The sequence below is a fragment of the Grus americana genome, chromosome 24 (genome assembly GCF_028858705.1).
Source record: "Grus americana isolate bGruAme1 chromosome 24, bGruAme1.mat, whole genome shotgun sequence".
NCBI classification, from domain to species: domain Eukaryota; kingdom Metazoa; phylum Chordata; class Aves; order Gruiformes; family Gruidae; genus Grus; species Grus americana.
The window spans coordinates 3480140-3502476 of NC_072875.1; the positions used below are offsets into that span (position 1 = coordinate 3480140).

The 22337-nt window shown below is 53.9% G+C and overlaps 5 protein-coding genes across 6 annotated transcripts; 2 read left to right on the forward strand and 3 right to left on the reverse strand.

Annotated features, from left to right (window-relative positions):
- Window positions 1-111: 111 nt before the first annotated feature.
- SLC37A4 (solute carrier family 37 member 4) lies at window positions 112-8032 on the forward strand. 2 transcript variants are annotated; one of them, XM_054802791.1, is made up of 9 exons: window positions 120-366; window positions 461-693; window positions 1950-2193; window positions 3454-3612; window positions 3962-4047; window positions 4618-4731; window positions 5045-5110; window positions 6180-6318; window positions 6621-8032. In XM_054802791.1, the coding sequence occupies exons 1-9, from the start codon at window positions 219-221 to the stop codon at window positions 6785-6787; spliced, it is 1356 nt and encodes a 451-aa protein (XP_054658766.1). In that variant the 5' UTR covers window positions 120-218; the 3' UTR covers window positions 6788-8032. The 2 variants fall into 2 exon arrangements, with proteins under 2 accessions (XP_054658768.1, XP_054658766.1); XM_054802793.1 differs by lacking the exon at window positions 5045-5110 and having other exon boundaries at window positions 112-366.
- A 122-nt stretch (window positions 8033-8154) lies between these two features.
- Window positions 8155-9927, reverse strand: TRAPPC4 (trafficking protein particle complex subunit 4). Its single transcript, XM_054802795.1, has 5 exons — window positions 9719-9927; window positions 9451-9625; window positions 9265-9368; window positions 9055-9181; window positions 8155-8627 (listed from the first exon to the last, which is right to left on the reverse strand). Exons 1-5 carry the CDS (start codon window positions 9891-9893, stop codon window positions 8549-8551), a joined length of 660 nt encoding a protein of 219 aa, XP_054658770.1. The 5' UTR covers window positions 9894-9927; the 3' UTR covers window positions 8155-8548.
- RPS25 (ribosomal protein S25) lies at window positions 9892-11982 on the forward strand. Its single transcript, XM_054802796.1, has 5 exons — window positions 9892-10035; window positions 10227-10322; window positions 10891-11074; window positions 11464-11562; window positions 11918-11982. Exons 1-4 carry the CDS (start codon window positions 9892-9894, stop codon window positions 11556-11558), a joined length of 519 nt encoding a protein of 172 aa, XP_054658771.1. The 3' UTR covers window positions 11559-11562; window positions 11918-11982.
- A 234-nt stretch (window positions 11983-12216) lies between these two features.
- CENATAC (centrosomal AT-AC splicing factor) lies at window positions 12217-16411 on the reverse strand. Its single transcript, XM_054802794.1, has 9 exons — window positions 15698-16411; window positions 15457-15622; window positions 15319-15381; window positions 15078-15142; window positions 14587-14692; window positions 14226-14256; window positions 13723-13815; window positions 13476-13608; window positions 12217-13043 (listed from the first exon to the last, which is right to left on the reverse strand). Exons 1-9 carry the CDS (start codon window positions 16000-16002, stop codon window positions 12998-13000), a joined length of 1008 nt encoding a protein of 335 aa, XP_054658769.1. The 5' UTR covers window positions 16003-16411; the 3' UTR covers window positions 12217-12997.
- A 1428-nt stretch (window positions 16412-17839) lies between these two features.
- FOXR1 (forkhead box R1) lies at window positions 17840-20643 on the reverse strand. Its single transcript, XM_054802834.1, has 5 exons — window positions 20595-20643; window positions 19478-19692; window positions 18835-19160; window positions 18272-18504; window positions 17840-17868 (listed from the first exon to the last, which is right to left on the reverse strand). Exons 1-5 carry the CDS (start codon window positions 20641-20643, stop codon window positions 17840-17842), a joined length of 852 nt encoding a protein of 283 aa, XP_054658809.1.
- Between the last annotated feature and the right edge of the window lie 1694 nt (window positions 20644-22337).

Genomic DNA, 22337 nt, shown 5'->3' on the forward strand with positions numbered 1-22337 from the left:
TGTGTGCGCGGGGGCGGAACGGGAGCGCGGGGGCGCGGCGGCGGGGGCGGACCGCGGGGCGGGCGGACCGGGGCGGAGCCTGCCGCCCAATGGGAGCGGCGGGGCGGGACTTCCGGGGCTGCGGCAGGAGCCGGTGGCGCTGGGCGGTGCGTCTGTCTGTCCGCCCGCCGGGCTCGTCTGCCCCGTCCCGTTCCGTTCCCGCGGAGGAGCGCGGCGGGATGGCGGCCGGCGGGTACGGGCGGTACCGGGCCGTCATCTTCACGGCCATGTTCGTCGGGTACACGCTGTATTACTTCAACCGCAAAACCTTCTCGTTCGTCATGCCCGCCGTCATGGCCGAGGTGCCGCTGGGGAAGGACGAGCTGGGTGAGTGCCGGGACACCCCCCCTAACCCACCCCGCGGCCCTGCTTGCTCGGTGCCGGCGTTAACGGGCGGTTAACGGGCTCTGCCCTGCCGCAGGTCTCATCACCAGCAGCCAGTCCGCGGCGTACGCCATCAGCAAGTTCGTCAGCGGCGTCCTCTCCGACCAAATGAGCGCCCGCTGGCTCTTCTCCTCCGGCCTCCTGATGGTGGGTTTGGTCAACGTGGTCTTCTCCTGGAGCTCCACTGTCGCGGCCTTTGCTGGGCTCTGGTTCCTCAACGGCTTGGCCCAGGGACTGGGGTGGCCGCCCTGCGGGAAGATACTGCGGAAAGTAAGTGTTTGCTGGGGAAGGCGAGGGGGTGAAACTTCTCCCGGCGGCAGGTCGGCGCGGGCCGCCTCGCGGGAACGCTTGCTCCGAATCCAGAGGCTCTTCCTGCCTCCTTCGAGCCAAGGAGGTGGAAACCGCTAGCCGTGCTTCCTTCTGCACGCAGAGCAAGTTTCTGTGCGCAAGGTTCTGCTCGTTCTAGCAAAGATTCAAAAAGTTCCTTAGCCCTTGCGTTTACACGCCTTGATTCTAGCTCAGCTTGATAAGTAACGTCCCCTGGTAGCGGACCTTCTCCGCTGTAAGAGACGTTGTTTGTTGGAATTCAGTATTTTAAGCGTGCAGGCGTGCTCATCTCTTCGCCGTTGCGGCGGGGTGCTGCTGGGCAAGGAGCAACGAGCAGAATTCTATCTGCATGCTCCAGGAACTTGGGAATTGCAAGTCGCGGGCTGTTCAGGTAGAAAACAGGGTAATGTTTGGAGGAACAGCACGAGTCAAGCCTCTAAGCTCTGTGTGTGTGTTTGGGTTTCGTGACAATCTAAACGGAAGAGATCGATTTTTGCCTTAGGGCAGAAGCAAAGGAGGTCAGCTGCGTGCTAACCTCTTTTGAAAAATGTAAAATCCAGAAATGCATGTACGTGTGGGATGAGGGGAGGTGAACAACTGCGTTGCCCTTCTGTGAGGCATCTAGCTGGTGAGAAAAGGGCTGTCGGGATGGTTGCGTGCACGGAAAGGAAGGGCCCGAGTAGCAGAAACAATAGGCACGGTGTTTTCCAAAGACATTCGTGAATGCTGCTCTCGGACGTTTTCCTGCCGACAGCAACCACCCAAGTGGTTCTGGCTCCGAGCGCGCCTTGCGATATAGAGCTGATCGTGCCTGATCCTTAATGCAGCGGTGAGTCCTAAAGTCACCCCGTGACTCTCCGCGTATCAGTTCACGGTCCTGTGCCAGCCGACCTTTCCAGGAGGACGCTTGTTCCTCGCGAGCCAGCACGCAGAACCGCGCGCTCTTAAATTTGCCTCTCCCGGCCCCGCGTCTCGGTTTCGTGGTCTGTAAATGGAAATAACTCCGAGCTGGCTTGCGGTGTGAGCACCTGTCGGGCTCCTATGGCTGACCCTTGCGTAACATTTGGAGTTCCCTTTGCCTGCTTTTGTAGATCTGTGTCTGAATTGCCCCAAACCCGCAGCATGGGCCTTGATTCAGGATTTTCACGTGCAGCGTCGCCCTCTTTCTCAGAACTCACGCCACTTTTCTTGTTGCGCAGTGGTTTGAGCCTTCCCAGTTTGGGACTTGGTGGGCAATCCTGTCTACAAGCATGAACTTGGCTGGAGGCTTAGGCCCCATCGTCGCTGCCCTCGTGTCTCTGAGCTACGACTGGCGCATGACTTTGTCCTTCTCTGGCTTCATCTGTGTGGTCGTCTCTTTTGTTTGCCTCGTCCTGATTAAAAACGAGCCATCGGATGTCGGGCTACCCAGCATTGAACAAGGAGCCAAGAAAGGGAAGAAAGGTGAGCACGAGACTTTATCGTAAGCAGGCAGCTGCAGCCTCCTGGTGTGAACATGTCGCTCTCGGCATACCGAGACCTCTCTCCTGCCCGCTTCCCAAAATTGCTGCTCGGCAGGGTACGTCTTAAGAGGTTTGTTTCAGCAGCTTTGTTCTGGTAACTATCGAGCTGCTGCGTTGAAGTTATAAATCATACAAACGGAGCCCCTGTGTAGTCTTGTGGGAAGGGGCTGGTGTACAGGCTTCCGAGACTGCCGCAGGAAAGCGCAGCAGAGCGGAGGAGGAGCCCGACCACCAGTTAGTTCTGTTTCTGCCAGCGACCGTGCGTGCATCGCCGAGATGCTCGTGGCTGGCTGTTTCATCTCCCCGTCTGCGTGATGTCTTCCTACTAACAGTGCTCTCATTTTCTTGGGGCTTTATTTGCTTAGACTGTGAGCAGAATCTCCTGGGGGGGTACAAGGGAGAGAGAGAAAAAAACACGCAACAGCAGGGAATGCTTCCTTAAGCCTGACCTTCTTCTCCTCCACGTTACCAGAGAACAGGCAGCTCTCCCCTCACCCCGCCGTGGGTTCTCTTGACCCCTGGCTTGCGGTGGACTCTGCTCAGTGTTTTCTGTCCTAACCTAGGACATCTGGTTAGTCAATGTTTGTTCAGACCACTCAGTGTGGTGCTCCTCTGAAAGCAGAACAGGTAGAGGGGAATTGCAACAGAGGTTTGCTGTAGGATTTTAAAGGCCAGTGGAAACTCGGCCTACCTTCCGCACCGTCCTGTGATGCCTGTGCCACTAGACTTGACCTCTTTGTGCACAAAACCGATATTGCTTCTGTAGGGTAGGTTTGTAGGCGTTCTTGGACGACTGATGCAAAAATAAAGGTAGCGCCTGAAAGTCAGCATCTTCATTTGGGTCTGTGGAGCAGCTTTCACAGGCAGAGCTTAAAAGCGTTAGCACAAAATCTGGAGAAGCAGAAACAACCTTTGTGAAGGGTTTATTGGCAACCGCGGTACAGAAAATCACTGGGAGTAGCATTTTGATTATTCTTTTGAAGTCTAATGAATGTGGAATGAATTGACAGAAAAGATTCTGAAATCACAGCAAGCCCAGAGCAAGGGGGAGGTAAAGCCATTCGCTGCCAGTAGCTATGAGTAGCTCCCTCCATAAGGACGTTCTGACGCGTGAATCCCGCTTGCCGATCTGTCCGCGATCTGTAGCAGTTCGGTAGCTGTGCTCAAGCGGCAGTAACTTTCCTCCTGATCTTCCTTGCAGGTTCCTCCAATGACAACAGCACTCTGACAGAGCTGCTGCTCTCGCCGTACCTCTGGGTGCTCTCAACAGGCTACCTGGTCGTTTTTGGAGTGAAAACGTGCTGCACCGACTGGGGACAGCTCTTCCTGATCCAGGAGAGGGGACAATCCATGCTCGTGGGTAAGATGCAAAGCTGCGTTTTTAAGCTTTGTGGCTGGGGTTTGGGAGGTGCGGCGCAGAGCTCGACTGGGTACAGCAAAAAGACGCAGGCGCCTCCGTCTGAGGGCCTCGTTTGCTTACCTCCTACCTGTCCGTTTAGACGCGCGTAGTTACCAAAATAACTTGCTGAGGAAGTAAGTTACTGCGTGCGCCGAGGGCCCCGGTGCTGTCTGGGGGACGAGCTGGAGGGGTCCTGTCCAGCAGAGCTGCTCCGAGCTGACGGCGGTTGAGCTTGGTCTAAAGCACGCAGCAGCTTTGCTCTTTGGTGACCGAACCTGACGGTCTGTTCTTTGCTTCACCTACGTTCTAGGTAGTTCCTACATGAGTGCCTTGGAGATTGGGGGTCTGGTGGGAAGCATTGCTGCTGGATACCTTTCTGACAGAGCGGTAGCACGAGTGAGTAATCTGGACTCTCGGATACACTGGGCAGTTGACACAGCATCCATTCGAGCTGCTTCAGAATTTTTGCAGTTTGTTTTGGCTTCCTTTGCGAGTGCTTGAGGATGACTTACCCCCCCCGCCCCTTCTTTAATACCTGCACCAGTAGCAGAGCAGACTACTCCCCTTGTTTATGTTGCTCTGGAGATTCAGGGTTTCTGTCTTCCCAAGCTCTTCTTTTGGATGCAGTTCTCTGTCTAAAGTACCCTGCTTTGAAATGGGACTTTTGAAAAATCAGACTGTTCTCGATTAACCCATTTCTCTCCCTTCATGTGGAGGTAGATTCAGGGTGGAAATAGGGCATGGTTGATAAGGGAAATGTCATTCATCACCAAGAGCTTCTTGTTTAGCACAGTTTGACTGCGGACAGTCCTTAAACCCAACCGAGAAGTCTTGCCAAAAGGCGTGCTTTTGATGCACTGTCCGTGTTTCTGACTGGGCCACGTGGACAGCGTTAGTTACCACAAGTATAAAGCGGAAGGAGTCCTTCCAGTTTCCGACCCTGGGGTTTCCCTTCCTGCGTTACAGGTGGGTCTGTCAAGCTACGGGAACCCTCGGCACACGCTGCTGCTTTCCATGATGGCTGGGATGTGCGTGTCCATGTTTCTCTTCCGCGTCACGGTCACGGGCAATTCTCCCAAGGTAATGCATGCGCGAGCAGCTGGCTGTAAGTTGTAGGGAGAGCCCTTCAAGGGTGAGGAGTTTGATGATGGGGAGCGCGACTGTTTTCTTCACCCTTCCCAAGAACTGTTAAGTTTGCATTTTCTTTGTTTGCGCTACAGAAAAGCAGGCTCGCGTAGTGTGGGTTGGACTGCTGCTGCTGCCTAAGTCGGCTTGGGGAGCCCGCGTTACCGGCTGTAGCGTAGGCACGGCTTGCATCTGCCCTCGTGATTGCTAAATAAATGAAACCTCTTTTCTCCTTTCCTTTTTTTTTTTTCTTCTTCTTCTTCTTCAGGAAAATCACCTCTGGACGGTAGCCTTGCAACCTCTAGCTGATCTTACAGGCCTAAAAGAACATGAGGTTTCTGCCTTGCATTTTTTTTCTTCCTCTGCCTGTTTCTGCTTTCATTCATCTGCCTTTTTCCTATCCTGGGAGGTTGGTTAGCACACCAGAACTTAGAACCAGGGCATTGAGAAGAGATTACTGTAAGTTTTGTAAAAAAAATCTTTTCTTATAATAATTTGATCACACTAGCTGACTTTGAAAAAAGTCTGAATATAACATTTTTAAGTTGTTATGTAGAAGGTTCTGAGGACGCTTGTTTATCAGGTAAAATATAGCCAGTTAAGGAGTCTTGTGAGTGAGTTCAGAAGGAACGATTCTGTTCCTGCAGCTGCCTTACTGCTTAACTTGGGCAAGTGTTTTCCTAACTCTTCGTTTCTGTTTCCCACCTGGAAAATACGACGGCGCTTACTTCCCTCTGGGCATCTTAAAATGGTGTTCAAAAAGCATGCCATGTAATCTCAAGGTGGCCAAGTTACTTATCCTTTGTTGTCCTTTCACAAACGACTGATAAATTCTGAGCCAGGTAGTTTTCTTAGCGCGTAACTAACGCTGAAGTTCAGATTGTGTTGGGGGTTCTTTGGTTTCGTTTCTGTGTTTGTTTAGTAACATCGCAGTTATCAGATAGTGGCTGCTCGCAAAGAAAGATGCTCTGATCGGTCGCTTGCATCTCAAATGAGAAAAGCTTTTTAGTTGGTGTCTCCAGGATCATTCTTAAAAGCGACTCGATTCACAGCTCTCTCCTGCGATTTCACGGGCTCGTTGCCAGTCTCTGCTCGAGGTTTTGGTTTTTTCTTGCAAAACAGCGCCTATTGTGTGCGCATGCGGTGCAGGGGGCAGGACTGTAGGCAAGAGGAGAGCTCGTGCTGGCTGACGAGATGGTGCGGTGGGGGTGCAGCTGGGCTGTGTGTACGTGGGGTCTGTTCCCAGCTCGAGCTCTTCTATCTGCTGGCCAGGGAGCTGGTGGCAGCCCCAAAATGTCAAAACCCCCTCATACTGTGCACAGGATCTGAGATTTGTCAGCAGCTGCTGATTGATGGCGGTAAGATGCACAGATCCTGTTTCTGATCTTAACTTGTTTTGACAGCTGTGGATCCTGACTCTGGGAGCTGTGTTTGGGTTCTCCTCCTACGGGCCGATTGCCCTGTTCGGGGTTATAGCCAACGAAAGCGCGCCTGCCAACCTGTGTGGCACCTCCCACGCCATAGTGGCACTCATGGCCAACGGTGAGTAATGCCCATTTTCCCCAAAACACAAACAAAACCCCTGCCTGTTCTCGACGAAGTCTGGTCTAGCCCCTGGCTGCCAAGTTACTGATTGCGGGAGGTTGCCTAAGAAGCAGAGATGATAGAGCCGGAAGCCTCAGGGATGCTTCCTGCTGTACCTGACAGTTAGGCGGGGGTTTTTTGCCTTATGCTTTACGTTCAAACCAGGCCTGAGGAATTTTTATACGTGCAAAAATGCGCGTTGGCAGATAAAACTGAGACGCTCGAGCGTTGCTAGTTTTTCTCTTTGTTTTTTCTTACAGTTGGGGGTTTTCTGGCTGGACTACCCTTCAGTACCATTGCCAAACACTACAGCTGGGCCACAGCGTTCTGGGTAGCTGAAATCACCTGTACCGGCAGCACGGTGGCTTTCTTCTTACTACGGAACATCCGCACCAAGATGGGCCGGGTTCCCAGGAAGGCTGACTGAGGATAAGCTGCTTGGTGAAAAGGATGCTCGTTTCTTGTTTAACTGGCCAAGGAGTGAGTTTACCTATTGCTGCAATCTCGATAAAAATGTCTCGATTTCTTGTCCACTGTCACGTGCCTGAGGGCACGAGGTTCTCACTACTGATCACTTTTTTTTTTCCCCTCGAGATGTGATAATTCAGCTAGTTTACATTTGCAATAATTTTACTGTACCTCCTTCTCGTAGCACTGTTGGCGAAGCAAGCGGGCTTCGCAGCCCCAGCTTCTCCACTAAAAGTACTCTAAAACGACTGGCTTCAGGTGCTGTCACATTTAGTTTTGTCCTTAGCGTTCATCTCAGCCATTAGCTGTTAATTCAGCCTCGTTCAGGGGTGCCGAAGCGAGCCTTCGCTCGTCCCGTGCAGCTGCCTGGGTTTGCTTAGGCGTGAGCTCCCTGGGCCCTCTCGGCCCTGAAACAGCGACAGATCGGTTAATGGTGATTATTGCGGTTCGGAGAGCAGCGTGGCTTTAGTTTTACCTGGGATTAGCCGTTGGGAGCAAGGGCAAGGTTTCGCTCTGGACAAGCGGAACGCCGATGCCGTGCTGTGGCAGGGCTCCCCACAGCACTTAGAAATAGGCACATTTCCAAGAAATTCTTGGCACTTCAGGGGAGAGCGTTTAGAGAAGCTCCTTCTGTTGAACTGATCCTGCCCAGTGCGATTTCTGTGTAGGTTGTTAATGATTTGCAAGGGAGGCGGCGGCTGCTGCCAAGTCAGCTCGTAGGGAGCGCTCTGCAAATCAGCCAGAATGGACCCGGCAGCAGGTATTGCGACAGCAGCTACTGCCGGCCCGCAACGCCTGCAGCTGGGTTTCATGAAAACCCGTATTTCTAGCATTGCCTTGTATTTTTTTCGGTACAAGGTGCGTAGTCTAGGATGTTTTTGGTCAAGAGGTGCATCTCTCATGGCTGCAGAGCCAGCGGCCTCGAGCAGTCAGGCCCCAGCACTCTTTGCAATAAGTAGACTCAGGTTTTTACCCAGGCTTTTGTTGAATACTCGTCGTTTTTTCCCCCAAAAGGATTTACTGCTTTAGGGTCCTGGAAGAGGCAAGTTTCAACTCATGAAGAACCTGCGTGCAGGTACTTTGCTGAACAGCTTGGTTGCAAGAGTAGGTAGCCAGCCTTAATTAAAACAATGGAAGTGAATTACATTTTGTACTTAATTATATGATCTTCTACTATCTGTGAAATAAAAATGGAGCAGTGTCACTAAGGCTCTGGCTGTCTTACAGAGAACGGCGCAAGCAGAACCCCCTTCCAAACCCGCTTATCCTCCTGAGGGGCTACGGGCACAAGTTTACCCCGCCAACAGAAAACAAACAGCCATCGTCTCTTTAAGGGACATTTGTTACTTCTACACAGAAACTCTGCAAAACCATAAATTAGAGCTATACAGGGAAGAAAATACATATGTACAATTATGAAACGAAAGAAAACAATTGACTGCGGTTAAGGCCGCGGACCCGCGCCTTATCTTTCTTTCTTCAGAAAAGGCAGTGGAGCCGCAACAGCAGGGTAGTAAGCCTCTGTAGCCCAATGTGAACAGTAGCAATGAGTCCGTTTTTAAGGTAAATTTCATGACAAAGGGGATAAAATGCTATCTTGGGAGATAATGAAGCGCGTTTTGGGATACGCAGTCTCTGCTGTGGAGGAGAGAGGTCAGCTGGGGAAGAGAGAGGCCCTGCTCTTCAGAGGAAGGAGTCTGTGCAACAGGCGAGGCTTTCTCTACGATCCAGGTCCGAAGGGTCCAGCTTTCTCTGCCACTTCCAGAGTGAGTTTCAAGTTCTGATCAAACAACTCACATCTGAAACAGAAAAGCAGGAGGGGGTGATTTTACTTAGGGAACAGGCTCGCGAAGACAGGATCTCCACCTCCCTTTGGCTCTGCATCCTTCGGGGAGAGATTCCATAAGTCACGAGACAGCAACCTGACTGGTGTCAAACTTCGGTTTGGCCACTAAGGAGGAGCAAAGCTTCTTGCATTACGTTGGGACAGCAGCGATTGTACCAAGGAAGAGCAGCACCTCCTGCTTCCCCAGCGCAGGGCAGCGCTGGATAAAGCACAGGTTGGTCGGTGTCCGTCCCTGCAGCAGCAGATTGCATCTTCCCCCTTCCCTCGACCTCTGGGTCTGCTTTGCTGTTTAACTTGGGGGCTGTCAGCATTTGTTACTGCACAGGCAGAAAGTGACGAGGGGCTGCGGCTGCGTTATTGAAAGGGGGCTGCTTCCTTACCTGATTGGCATCTCCAGGGAGTAGAAAGGGTTCTTCAGAGCAAAGTCAGAGTAAATCTCGTAGATCTTGCGGAGAAGGGAGTCTATCCCCGCCTGCCTCGGGTCAGCGAGAACCACGAACTTGATCCCTGGAGCCACAAGGACAGAAGTGTGAGGAAGGCTGAGCCCTGTGACAGCCCCAGCAAAGCAGAGTGGTGCCGGACGACGGTACCTGTCAGTGTCTGGAAGCAGTGCAGCTTGAAGGTGTCCGTCTCCAGCATCTCGATCCCGGAGCTCCCGACCTCGGGGGACAGCTGCGACCCGATGGCGAAGAGCCTGCGGGGAGATGGCCCTCAGCGCCCCCCCCGCCACCCCCATCCCACGCCACCCCACCACATCACGTCCCGCCCCTGCTCACGAGTGGAACATGGAGGCCAGCATGAGCTTCTCGTTGGAGGAGAGGCGGTGGCGGCCAAAGCGGATGGACACCGGGTAGTTGGCGGGGTTGCCCAGGAACTCCAGCACGTCCTTCCCATCCGCCGTGAAGCGCCCGTTAACCTCGGCACCGTTGATGGCCAGCACGGCGTGGCCCACTGCGGGGACAGCGCGGCCTCAGTCAGTCAGAGTCAGTCAGCCCGGCCCTGGCCTGGCCCGGTTCCCCCGCCCCAGCCCGCCCGCCGCCGCACCGCGGATGCCGTCGCGCTGTCCGAAGGCGACGACGACGCGCTCGTCGTGCGGGCGCAGGACGAGGTCGAGCGGGAAGCTGAACGTCTTCTCGGTGTCGGCGCGGGGCGCGTAGTGGTCCAGCTGGTAGATGAGGCCGCCCGCCTTGTTCACCACGTAAACGCTGAAGATCGCCATGGCGCCGCCCCGCCCTTGCCCCGGAAGTGGCGTCACGCCGTACCCCGGAAGCCGCCCGAGACCACGGGGCTTCCCCGCGCCTCGCGCCAGGCGCTTCCTTTCTCGGCCGACATCTTGGGGGAGCAGCCGCCGCCGCAGCATGGTGAGCGCGGGAGCGGCCTGTGGGCGGGCGGCGGGGCTGAGGGGGCGCGGGGGTGGCCTCCTGAGGGCGGGGGACCCCTAGGAGTGCTGGAGGAGTGCTGGGGGGGGGGGGGGGGGAAGGGAGCGCGTCCCGGCTCCCCGCCGCCCCGCCGCTGCTGACCGTCCCATCCTTCTACTCCCCCCCCCCCGCAGCCGCCCAAAGACGACAAGAAGAAGAAGGACGCGGGCAAGTCCGCCAAAAAGGACAAGGACCCGGTCAACAAGTCCGGCGGCAAAGCCAAGAAGAAGGTAGGAGGCGGCGGAGCCAGCGCCGCGCCTGCCGGGGCGGCCTCGCTGGCGGCAGGCCCCGAGCTGCGGCTGCGGCCCTCCCGGAGCCCGCCGTGAAGACCCGGGCGGGGGGCGGGGGGGCAGCAGGGCTCGCACGCTGAGCACAGCGAAGGGGTGCGGGAGCCTGGTAGCTCGGAGGAGGCTGTTGTGGCTCCCCAGGCCTTCCACGCGTCCGGCGTGGTCAGGCCTAGAGAGCGGGTGGCTGGGTGCGCCTGGCACCGTGATTGGGGCGGGGGGGGGTTGCGTGTGCGCGCGCCATCGCGTTAGAGGAGCTCGCTCTTCGTCTGGCAGCAAGTGGCACGCAATGGTGCGAAATCTGAGTAACAGAAGGCTTTGTTCTTTTTGTTTGGGGACGCCGCGGGTACTCTCTGCAACGCGTACGTTTACAAAGACTCTCTTGTGCATCTCGTTAGTCCTCCAGTCCCGGATGTGATGTGGGGACGTTGAATGGTGCAGCTCTTAGCCTATCTAATCTTTTGTTATTATTTAGAAGATGGCTTAGTGTGGGTTTTTTCCTCTTTTCAAGTAGAAGTGGTCCAAGGGGAAAGTGAGAGACAAGTTGAACAACCTTGTCCTGTTTGATAAGGCCACCTATGACAAACTGTGCAAAGAAGTGCCCAACTACAAGCTCATCACACCCGCAGTCGTCTCGGAGAGACTGAAGATTCGAGGCTCCCTGGCTAGAGCTGCCCTCCAGGAGCTGCTTAGCAAAGGTAAGCGCTCAAAACTGTGCAAAGACAGAAAGCCACTTGAATCGGATGTTTTCTTTTCCTTGCTCACCCAGAAGATTTCGTGCCGCATCTGAAGTACGTGATTTGGCGTGTTTTTGACAAGCTGCTCCCTTAGCTTGCATTTCAAAAGTGCTCCGAAGTGAGGAGCAGAGGCTGTGCCGTGTTCAGTGGTGTTGCGATACTCAGAAAATGCCGTCAGAAGGACAGGTTGTGACGCAGCCACTCCCAGACCTGAACAGAAGCCTTGCGCGAGCACGCGTAGCATTCGGTACCCTGGTATTTCCTGTCGCGCGTTGTCCAGTCTGCCGCTTTAGGAGGGCCCGCAATGTCCCCCGGTACATGCACACTCAGATAATTTCCTTTTTTTGTAGGTTTGATCAAACTGGTGTCCAAGCACCGAGCCCAAGTGATTTACACCAGAAACACGAAAGGTGGCGACGCGCCCGCCGCAGGGGAGGACGCGTAGGGAGGTGAGACAGCGGGGCTGGGGTGTGCTTTGTCGGGGGCTAATGGGCAGCTACGCACCACGTAACGGACGACTACCTCGCTGCTTTGGATGGGCTGTTTCCCCAGACGTTTCAAGGGACGTCGCTCGCATGCCGAGCAGCTTCCTGAGCGGCGTTACTGGAAACGTTGGTTCTCCAGAATTCAAGAGCGATTTGCGATTTTTGTCCCGTCTCTGTGGGGCGTGGGGTACATGGGCATGTGTCCTCCCTGCTGTTGCCCTGACAGAGCGTTCTTGTCGGAATGCAAGCTTTCGGACCGTTGGCTTCCTGCTAGCTTCTTTTGACCTGGTTGCCTGATTTGGGACTTCTTGCTTTGCAGGTTCTCCAGTGACCTCGTCAACAATGTGTCATATGTAGATGCACACAATAAAATTATTGAAATAATTTTTCTTGCCTTTTCAAGAACGCGTACGTTTCATTATTGACGCATTATTGATAGCGGATTCTGGTAAAGGTCACGGCTGTCTTCCTCTAGCAGCGAGTTTTTTGCGTTTACAGTGTCACGAAGGTACCGTGAACACGCTTTTATATTGCAAAAAGGGAAAGGAACTTCTGCATCGCCTACAGCAGCCAGTGATGTTAAACCATATTCGGCTCTAGTAGGAGGAAAATCAAATAGACAGGGAAGGCGCTAGTGAGATATTTTCGTTATTTATTTAAACTCCCGCTAAACAAGCTGTGCCCACAGATTGTGTGTACGAGGTGACAGCATCTTTTGGGTCAGGGTCTACTGCAGAAACATAGTTAAGCAGCTCTAAATAAGGCTGTAAGTATTTTATTTAAATTAAAAGTAAGAACTGCGCACAGCAAAGGTCTTTAAGGCCTCCTTTCTTCTACGGAGGACCAAATAGTTGTCCTTTAGGTGAGGCAGAACGAGTGAAAATACAAATTAGAATGAAAACATGAGATGGAACATCATCAGTTTCCTCCAGAGCGGGCCCTGTATCTGAAACGTGTTTCAGTTGGTCTACTAACAGAGGTAATCTAAAAAAAAAAAAAAAAAAGGTTTATTTCTCAAAAACTTATTTCTTTAACGGGACGTCACGCCATCAACGCAGGACACCGGCACTATGTGCTGTCTAAGGTCGGCCACCTGATTATGAAGATACAGCGCAGGCAGGAGACCTTCCTTGCTGGCAGGATCTGCCTTTGTGTAGCTTAAGACTTCAGAAATCGGTGCCCAGATACATCTGGGGAAGTGGAGCTACTGCGACACCCCCTGGCAGAGCAGCTTTCGGTAACAGTTCCTACCTTCCCGGGGACCGAACGCATCTAGATTATATATTAAATAAGAGCGCTGAACTTGGCGGCAGCAACAGCCCTGACAAAGCTGCAGCTGCCTACAGTCTGCCTTTCCACAGTGGTCATAGCTCTGGTTTCTTCGGTGCTCCTCTTCTGATCACTTTTTTTTCTTCTTTTCCCCTGATTCAGTTCTAAACTGATGCCTGAAAGAAGTCAGAGCGTAGAAGTCAGAACGCAACAGCCTTTAGAAAGAGGTAACGAACGCTGCCTCATCTAACAAGTAAGATAGTGTTATGTATAGTGTTTTAGAATGGACACTCAGTTATTTTTTTCTTTCAGCTCTCTCAGTGAGCTGTAGCTAGCTGACACAGGTTTCTAGCGTGTTAAAAGGTACGCGGGTGTGAAAGGTGAGCTGAGCTAAGCTCAGCGAGGCAGACATGACTCCACGGCCACGACCGTGCTTCACCTCGCGTGTGCAGCTCCAGGACTGAGCACTGCGTGGTGTAACTCTTCCCGTGCGGTGAAACGTCTCCTTGTGCTTGCTGCTACCGCAAAGCCCGTTCTGTGAGTAGCTTGCACGGAAGGAAACTGCAAACCCTCCACTCGGCATCAGCCTGTGCTGCCCTGAAGCTTACCTGGACTGCCATCTCCTGCCGTGATTCCAAACCCGCCCGAAGGAAGGGAGCCAGCTGTCACCTGTCTGAGAGGTATGGTCAAAGTTGGCACCAACGCGCTCCGCTGGGAGCTTTTTCAGCTTCTGCTTCTCCTCTTAAAAAAAAAAAATAGTTCGTTTAGCCAAAGTTATTCAGTCAAATTGCTTTTGATTCTTTAGTGCGGTAAAGTGAAAGTTAAGGTTAACTGAAACATATACAAGCTGCTCACTTTGCTTGAGAAATTCCTCATACGAAGGTCCGATTTGTCGTTTACTTCCATCCTCCTCCTCCTCTTCCTCTGTTAGCCACGGAGGTTTTGCTCCTAGAAGTCACAGGGAAAATGTGTTCAGCCACTGAGGTTATCCTAAGCTTGCCGTAGGGGAAAACATCCCTTCTTCCCCTGTCCCTGCAGCTCACCCTACCAAGTAAGGGGGTGAAGGAAAAGTAAACTTTGGGCTTTGTGAGACAAAGAAGCTGGCTTGCCTCGGTTATGGCCACAGCAGACCGCACCCCAAACCATACACTCCACGCAAGCAGCACCACCAATGGTTTTCATAACACAGAAATGTTTTCTTCTCCTCTATTATGTCAAATATTAGCAAAAGAGCGAGCACCTCCTCTGGTTTTGCTGTAACTGCTGTAAAATTGCTTAAAGTTATCCCTGTTAAATTTTGCAAGCCAAGGTTTTCGGTAGGGCAGTAACCAAACGAGTCACGAAGCAGGCGCGATTACCTGTGTGAACGTTTCCTTTCCCTTCTGTTTCCTGTTAAGAGAAAAATGAAACACTAATGAGAAACCGATGCTTTCAGGAGTATCTTTCAACAGAACGGCATTGTGCGCGTTCCCTTCCAGTGTCCAGTTCTGTGACAAAAAGACGGGGAGGAGGCGCTCTCTGTTTTCCTTAAGGAGCATTTGGGTTTTCAGTGCATTTTAGAACGTTTGCTCAAGTTAGCACTGGAGGACTGAAACTCTTCAGCTAGTTGCTGCCTTTTTCAGCAGCTGGAGACTGCAAACCCTTGTTTTTTGCCTTGTAACGCGCGCTACGTGTACCTCGCCATCATTTAAGTCACGCTCGTTGGCCAGTCACCCCTACCTGGTGGCCAATGAAGGTCAAAGCCTGGCCTGATTCTGTCCAGTTTAAGTCAGGCCCCGTCTGCATCCCGCTCGGGCCAGGCTGCTCCGCATCCTGAGAGGAGTCCCTGGAATACAGAGGCTGAGAGGTGGGTGACTGTTGAAGCTGGGCAGGCAACGATTGTCCAGAGGTTTCTGGAGCAGAACGTGTGTTTGGAGAGCTTTGCAAAGAAGGAAAAGGAGACGTTTTCTCGGGGCGCGGTAACGCGAAACGCGTGGATGTCGTTGCTGTGCTCGCTCTTTGTGGTTGTTGGCGCTTACCTACGAATGTGTGGCCGAGACTAATCTTTCTGTGGCTGTGGTGCTTACTGTAGTCTAGGTAAAAGTTTGCAAAGAATCTGAATGGGTGCCGATAACAGCGTCGCTGAGCAAGAAAGGCTGCTGCTGGGGCTCGGTCCGGCATTTTGAGCGGGGTACGCGGGTTAGCAGCAATGTAAGGAAAACGGTTCTCACCTTCCGGGTCCGGCTGGGGGGCTGCAGACAGAAGGTCCTGCACAAAGCTCTGGCTCTGTTTGAAGCTGAGTGTGATTCAGGAAAAAGGAACAATATTTCTGGTATTGAGCAGAGCCCCCCACCCCTGCCCCACTCCAGCCACCCCCAGCCCCTCCCGAGAGCGCCCGGTTCCACTGGGGGTACGTGGCCCCGTCCCCGTTCCCTGCTGGGGCGCAGCCAGGGCAGGATACGGCTCACCGACCTGGAGGGCAGCTTGCACGGTCTCCCGCTGCCTGCGCTCGGCTTCCCGGATGCCGGCCGCCATCTGCGGGGAGAGAACGGGTGAGGCCGGGACCGGGAGCTGCGGGGCCGGGGCCGGGCGGCGCGGGGCCGGGGGTACCTGGCGGATGCGCTCCTCCTCCCGCCGCTGGTGCGCGGCCAGCGCCCGCTCCATCGCCTCTGCGAAGCGATCGTACTCCTCGGCCGACACCAGGAACCGCTCTCGCAGCGCCGCCTCCGCCCTGTTCTCCCGCCAGAACCGCGCCGTCTCCCGGCGGTGCTCGGGCCTACGGGACACCCGTCAGCGCCGCTCGCCCGCCCGCCAGTCGCTCGCTCGGTCGCCCGCCCGCCCGCCTACCCACCCGGCCAGGTGCTGGAGGAGGCCGGCCTGCAGCAGCGCCAGCCCGCCGCGCCGCCCGTCCCGCCGCACGCTGCTCCCGCAGCACAGGCACCAGACGCGCCGATCGTGCTCCGCCGGGTCGTAGCGCCGCACGGCCCCGTCGCCGGCCCCGTCCCCCGCCGCAGCCGCCGCCGCCCGCGCCGCCGCCACCTCCTCCTGCAGCCGGCCCAGCGCCTCCCGCAGCCGCCGCCGGTGCGCGGCGCTGTACAGGTGCCGGCGGCCGGTGAAGGAGGTGCGGCGGCAGAGCCCGCAGTAGTGCACCGCCATGGCGGCGCGGCCCGGGACGGTCCCGCAGGGCGCAGGCGCGGCAGGCGGGCACAGCGGCGCGGGGGGGTGCCGGGGAGCTCCCCTTCCCAGCCTGAGGGCTCTTTCCGTGCGGGGGGTGGCCGAGTGCCGGCCGCAGGGTGCCCGGCCGTGAGGGCGGGGGGAAGAGCCGTGCCTTTTTATTTTAACTTGCTCTTTGCGGCAAGCCGGCGTTGCGCTTGGCGCCCGGCGGGGACGCGTGTGCGGCAAACACCGTTCTCCCCACGCCCCTCTGAAACTTTACGTGGTTTCAGACTTTTCGGTTGGTATTACGAAGGCACGCTGGAGGCGTGCCGTGCACCCCTGGAACGCGCTGGTCTCCCACCTAACTGCCTTTTGACACGCTCTCTCTGCTAACGTCGGTCTGACGCCTTTTCGTTTTGTTGGCCATCCACACCTCTACCGAAATATTAAGCAGGCTGCTTTTTTTTTTTTTTTTTTTTTTTCTCCTCTTTCTTCCAACATTTAGTAAGAGCAGAGGATGCTCGTGGTCTAAGTCCGGCGTGACTGAAGGAGAGCATCCGAACTGCAGCATCAGGGTCACCTCAGTGCTGCTATCCAGCGCAGCCAGGCCTTCGCATTACCTGGGATTGGGTCCTGCTCAGACAGACAGACAGCCTGCTCTGTCGTGCATGGGACTGACAGCCATCTGTCTCCCTCCGACTTCTGCAGTCGCTCGGGTGACGGTGGCACCCAGCTGTGCAGACCCACCTTGCTACCGTCCTAGTGCGTGCGTATAAACCTGATCAAATCCCTTTTAATGCGTCTGTTCTTTTACGCTCTCGTGGGCAGGCAGGTGAAAGGAGCTGGTCTCCAGGGTGTGCCCAGCCTGCCCTGCCCTGTCCTGCAGGTTCGGACGGGCTGTCCCCTGGCATCTTCTCCCTGCGGCCCAGGTCTAGAACATAACCCAGCCACAAACTTGCATCGTGACTGCGTGTTCTTTGTCCCCTGTCAACAGGGCGCCCTGGCTCCTGCCGCACGCGGGACCGATAATGGACATAACTGGACCGATCATGCCTGCTCTGCTCAAGCAACTGCTGCAGAAGCCAGGAGGAAGGTATCAAAAATCTTCTTGGAACACTAGACACCTGCTATCTGCCTGACTTCGGGCTTGGGGATGTGATTTTCCTGCCTCTTGCTGGAGAAGCAAGTAAGTCAAGAACACAACAGTAAGCTCTGATTGGGTTTCAGTTGGTTTGGTTTTTTTTTTCCTTTGCCACATCCTTGTGTCTCCAGGATAGCACTCTCCCTCCTCACGCTCCGCAGCGCTCGCTGATTTCTGCCAAGTGAGCGTTGCAGACATTCCAAGCAGCCTGCCCAGCAGTTATGTGGATCCTTGCCCGCTGGTTTTAACAGCTGGGTGGGCAAGGGCAATGGCTTGCATTAACACCTGTATGGTAGGGGCTCCTCTCACTCAGCCAGCTAATATATTCTCTGCTCAGCCTCTGAGATCTTTCGTTAGGGAACAGATCAACCTTCTCCTGCAGCTTAATCCTCTGCACCGCAAGAACGTTGCAAGAGGCAACAGCTTGCGTGGAGGACTTTGTCGTAGTAGGTGCCCCATGTCGAAAGGCCTTGGCAACTCAAGATGTGTGCAGCTGAAGCAAAAACTTGCCTTATTGAAGGAAATTAGACTGGTCATCTTTCTCCTCCACCCACCTTCTAAATTGGAGTCCTTATGTCACAACGGTCATAATTTCCACATGCGGCTCTTGGGAAGCTACCTGTGGCAGCACCTGAGAAAATAAGCTTGGTTTGAAAACACGCGGTACGTGTTTCAGAAGCAGAGAACCAGAAGGAATCATAGGCCAAACAGAGATCTCATGAGATCTGCAAAAGACAGAGAGAGAGAGAGGAAGCTGCGATAGTTACTTGGACCATAATGATGCTACAGCCTCAGTCCTTATGCATGTTAAACTGATAGGTACCATATGGCCGAGCAACGCGATACCGAGATGAAGGCCCCGTGTTTTAATGCAGCCTGGTTTGTTTTTCTCGCTACGTTGGTTACATTGGAGAAGGGTTCTTGGCCGGTCTGGTGACCGAGCCCTGCTTGTGGGGGTATCTCTACAGGGGTCTCCAAGTGTCCGGTGTCATCTCCTAGACCTAGTGCCCTGCAGTGCTGGTGACTGCGTACTGGCTTGGGCGCCTGCCTGTATCCCTCCCGCTACGGGAATCTTGTAAAGTCTGACTCGCTCTGCATTTTGTGGGGCTCCTGTCCTCTGAAACGTACCCGGTTCGCTCATGCTTTGGCGCACCAAGTCAAGAGCCTCTTTGGGCAGGACCTGTGCTTCCTCCCGAAACTTTCTGTGTCCTTCTGGAGTCAGTTTCCACAGGCAGGACTTGCGGTTTCCCTCACCGCATACGAAGCCGGTGGTTTTCTCAAAGCAGCTGCTGAAGCACAGGTTGTGTCGGATCGTGTTTTTCCAGCCCTCTGGGGCCGTTTGAAAAAATGGGAAGTGCTGCCTGCGGAGAGAAAAGATTTGTCCTGGGCTGAAGCACTTAGAGGCAGCGATAAATAACAGAGTGCATCGTATCTGAGCCAGGGAAGGAGGAGGGGGTCCTCCCTGACCCCTGTGGTGTGGGGATGGCTGGCACAGTTGAGCACTGCGTTTTCCTAGGAAGAGTAAAACAAAATTAAAATGCTGGCTCTCAAGACTCATGGGTTTGGGTGTTGACGAAGAGGGGAAGCAGTTTTCTCAGCAGCTTCTTGGGCCGGAGGCAGAGCGAAGACCCAAACACGAGTCCTGGCTGCCACATCCCTGCTCCCCAGCAGGAGACCAGAGAATCCCGTACCCCTCATCGTCCCGCTTCCCCTCGTTCTGCACTAGGAACTGGGAGAAGAGTGGGTACCGTGTGAACTGGTAGATCTGCTGTACGGTCAGACTGCCACTTGTGCTGTTGCACAGGGCGAGGGTGATGAGGATGCAGTAATTAAGGGGGGGACGGGGCCAGCCTCCCTCGATTTTGGTGCTCGTCTGCCTGGGGCATTTGAGCTTCAAGCTCTGAGGTCGGAGGACCGCAGATTTCCAAGGCGTCGGCATCGCCTTGAGTTCCGGAGCTTCTGGCATCTCCTGAGGAACCGGGGTGTTCACACATGAAGCATCTTCATCCTCAGTAAGCTGGGGAGAGGAAGGAGAAAAAGGAGTCGGATGTATTAGCCCTGGGTGGAATGAGGGACGGGGATAAGCTGCTTTGTTCTGGGGGAGGGTGGGTCTGGCAGAGTGCGTATAGAAAGCTCATATACTTTAAATTTTAGCCTCCCTCCTTGCACTTTGTACTCTCAGCCGGTTCGTCAGACAGGCTCTGTGCATCGACTGACCCCTGCTGAAACCGGAGACAACCTCTCACAGAGCTGCTGAGCCGGCTCCCTTGTTCTTGCGGGATCATTAAGCATGTACGATGCCTAGGACTGCCCAAGCAGTTCCCTTTTTTGTACCTTTCCGGCCTCGCTGGAGGATAACAGTGCATCCTCCTCGGAGCCGTCCCGGTCGGAGTAGTCCCAGGATGTGTTTGGAGAGGAGGTTTCTGTGGCACCAGCAAACGAGGCCACCGGGCTGTCGGATCTGGCCGGGTCTACGCCAGGGCTCCCAGGGATGGGGCAGACCAGGCTGGGGTTTACCCACATCCACAGATGGGGCTGAATGCCAGGTTCTAAGGAGAAGGAGAAACGTCACACACCCCCACCCCCACCCCCTGCCAGTCCTACCTGAGGACCCTTTCTAGATGCTGCTGTCCAGAGGCAGCCCAGGGAAGCTCTAATACAATGCAAATCCCAAGGAAAAGGTCCCCGGTTGCCTTCTCATCCCTCTAAATGGTATTTTATTTCCTGGTTTGCATACAGCATGCATGTCTGTATGTTCTTGCACCGCTGCGGCCAGCTCCAACAACAGTGCTCAGGTCTGAAATTTTACCTTCTCTTTCCCCTGCAAAGCCAGGAGAGCATAAATGACCCCCTTCAGTCCTCCTTTCCTGAGCTTATCTACCCAAAAGGTTGCATTCGGAGGGAAGTGTGTCTGCAGGCAATGTAATTCTATCCTTATCCTTGAGAGACGGGCTTCAACTTTTTCTAAGTAAGCTTAGAAAATTTCCAGTCTGGACACAGGTGATCTGGCTGGCAAAAGAAAAGCCCCTTTTCCAGCCCGTTCCCTGAAACGCTGACGGCCTCTGTAGGTAATACCAAGTCCCAAACTTACCCCTGGCATCTGGCAGTGCCCCCGGCAGCAAGCATCCGTGTGCCGGAGGGTCAGCTTGCCACTTCAGCGTGCGATGGTGCGGGGTCTCCTCGGGAGCTGGTAGACGTGGGGAGCCCAGAAACACTGTGGTGAGCTTAAATTTTCTGCGTTAGCCTTGTTTTTTGTAAGCTGCGTACTTACTTTGTACATAATTCCAGACACTTCTAATTTGATCTGATCACACAAAGAAAAAATGGGCTTTTTGTTAACTTCTAGACTGGAACTTTTTACTTACCAGATTTTATAATTTTCACCCGAGTTTTGGAGGTGGGAATCTTTCTAAAAGGAAGCCAAGTTAATCAATCCCCCTGAGGCCCTTACCTTGCAGAAGCTCTTCAGTGGTGATGGTGAGTTTGAGCTCCTCTGCCATATCCCAGTCCTCAAGGCCGTTTTTTAGGTGCAGGCTTTCCCAAAATGACCTGTTTTGAAAATTCAAGTACATTTTTCTTTGTATGTACTCACTGGGTGCTGAGCACAGCGGGATCTGCGAGGGTGGGACAAAGAATCCCGTGAGCTTGAAGTGCTCTGTGTGCTGAGAGACTTGATTTCTCTTTTTTTTTTTTTAAAAAAAAAAGGATATCACACAGGTGGGTGAAAGGCTGGTCTCCGTTTCACACTTCTAAATACCTATTAAAGCCCCTTCCAGTGAGTAAATGGTCCATATTGGTGGAGTAAGTGAGCTGATTGAGAATAAGGTAGGTGGCACCATGTAGGCTCTGTTTACTGTCCATTTACTTTGCTAGAGCCTTGATAAATGAGCCATTCCTATGTTCGTTAGGCTAACGCTTTTTTTTCCCCCCCACTTCTGATAAAATCACAGTGTTACCCGCGCTCTGCAGTGGACTTCCCCGATCTGAGAACCCGAACGTCTCTGGAAGCAGGACGGATCTCTGAGGGATGCACAGGGCACTCGGGATGCATTTGCAGGTACCGGGGATCCCCCTCACCCCGCTTTCCTGGAAGTAGCAGGTTTTAAGACCGGAAACTGCTTTAGATCAGCCCAGGCAAAACACTGAGGGGGTACCGCAATCGGGGAAAAGGAGCCAGGTTAAGCAGATACTGGGAGTGCTTTCACAGCGTGTCTCTTAGGAACTTTTTGCGCAGCTCGAAGACGCAATCTCAATTCTGCGCCTTGGTTTTGTTTCTTCAACTACATCTTTCACACACGGCACCTGCCTAATCCGTCCCAGGTATTATGAAGGAAACGACGTGGTGTGTGATATTAAAGGGTGGTTGTAATACATCCTCGTCCTATTCGCCTGCTCACTGTCACTCTTCTCCTCAGGGGGGCAGGGGAGGTAGGTGGCACAGGTGGAAATGGAGCAGCTACAAATCCAAGCCTTGGCTTAGTACCAGCAGGCAATGAGATTTCAGACCCTCTACATATGTTGACCGTTTTGTGGGAGGACACAGGTAATGCTTGTAGCAGAGGAGTACAGCAGGGACTTGCTGCAGGGGGACGGACCGAAAGAGGCCAGTTTTGGCAACTGCTAGAAGAGATTGTGTCATAACGTTAGCGTCACGATGTTGGGAGAATCTCGGCTTACAAGTGAATTCCGTGACCCTTGCTCCAAAGGTTTGGCTTCGAGTCATTTGGGGTTTTTTCTGTGCGATGAAAGAAAAGGGTAAGGTGCTTTTCCCCACCGCAGGCTTGCTCTGCGGTGCTTCGGGCCAAACGTTCCTGCGCTTGTTCGCTGTCACTATTCTCACCCTTCGCATATTTGCATCTTTTGAGACGGGCCGTTGAAAAACATGTCAAACGCCAAACCAAAAGCTTTTCTTGAAAAGATAACGTGCAAGGGGCAGAGAAGGATCTGGCATGCTTAGTTCTGCCTCTTCAATAAAAGCAGGCATGGTGGTTTGTACTGTATTGAAGTTTGCTTAGTTCTTGTTAGGCATTCCACAAATATCCAGTTGGTATTGGCTTTGCTTTTGCTAGGTGCAAAAGACTACAGTCGCATAGCTTTTTCCGCCCTCGCGTGACAAAGTTCAGTCCTGAGCGGAGACGATGGATGTGGTCCCCGTCAGATTCCTCAGGTGTGAGCAGGACCTGCTCGGTTGGCC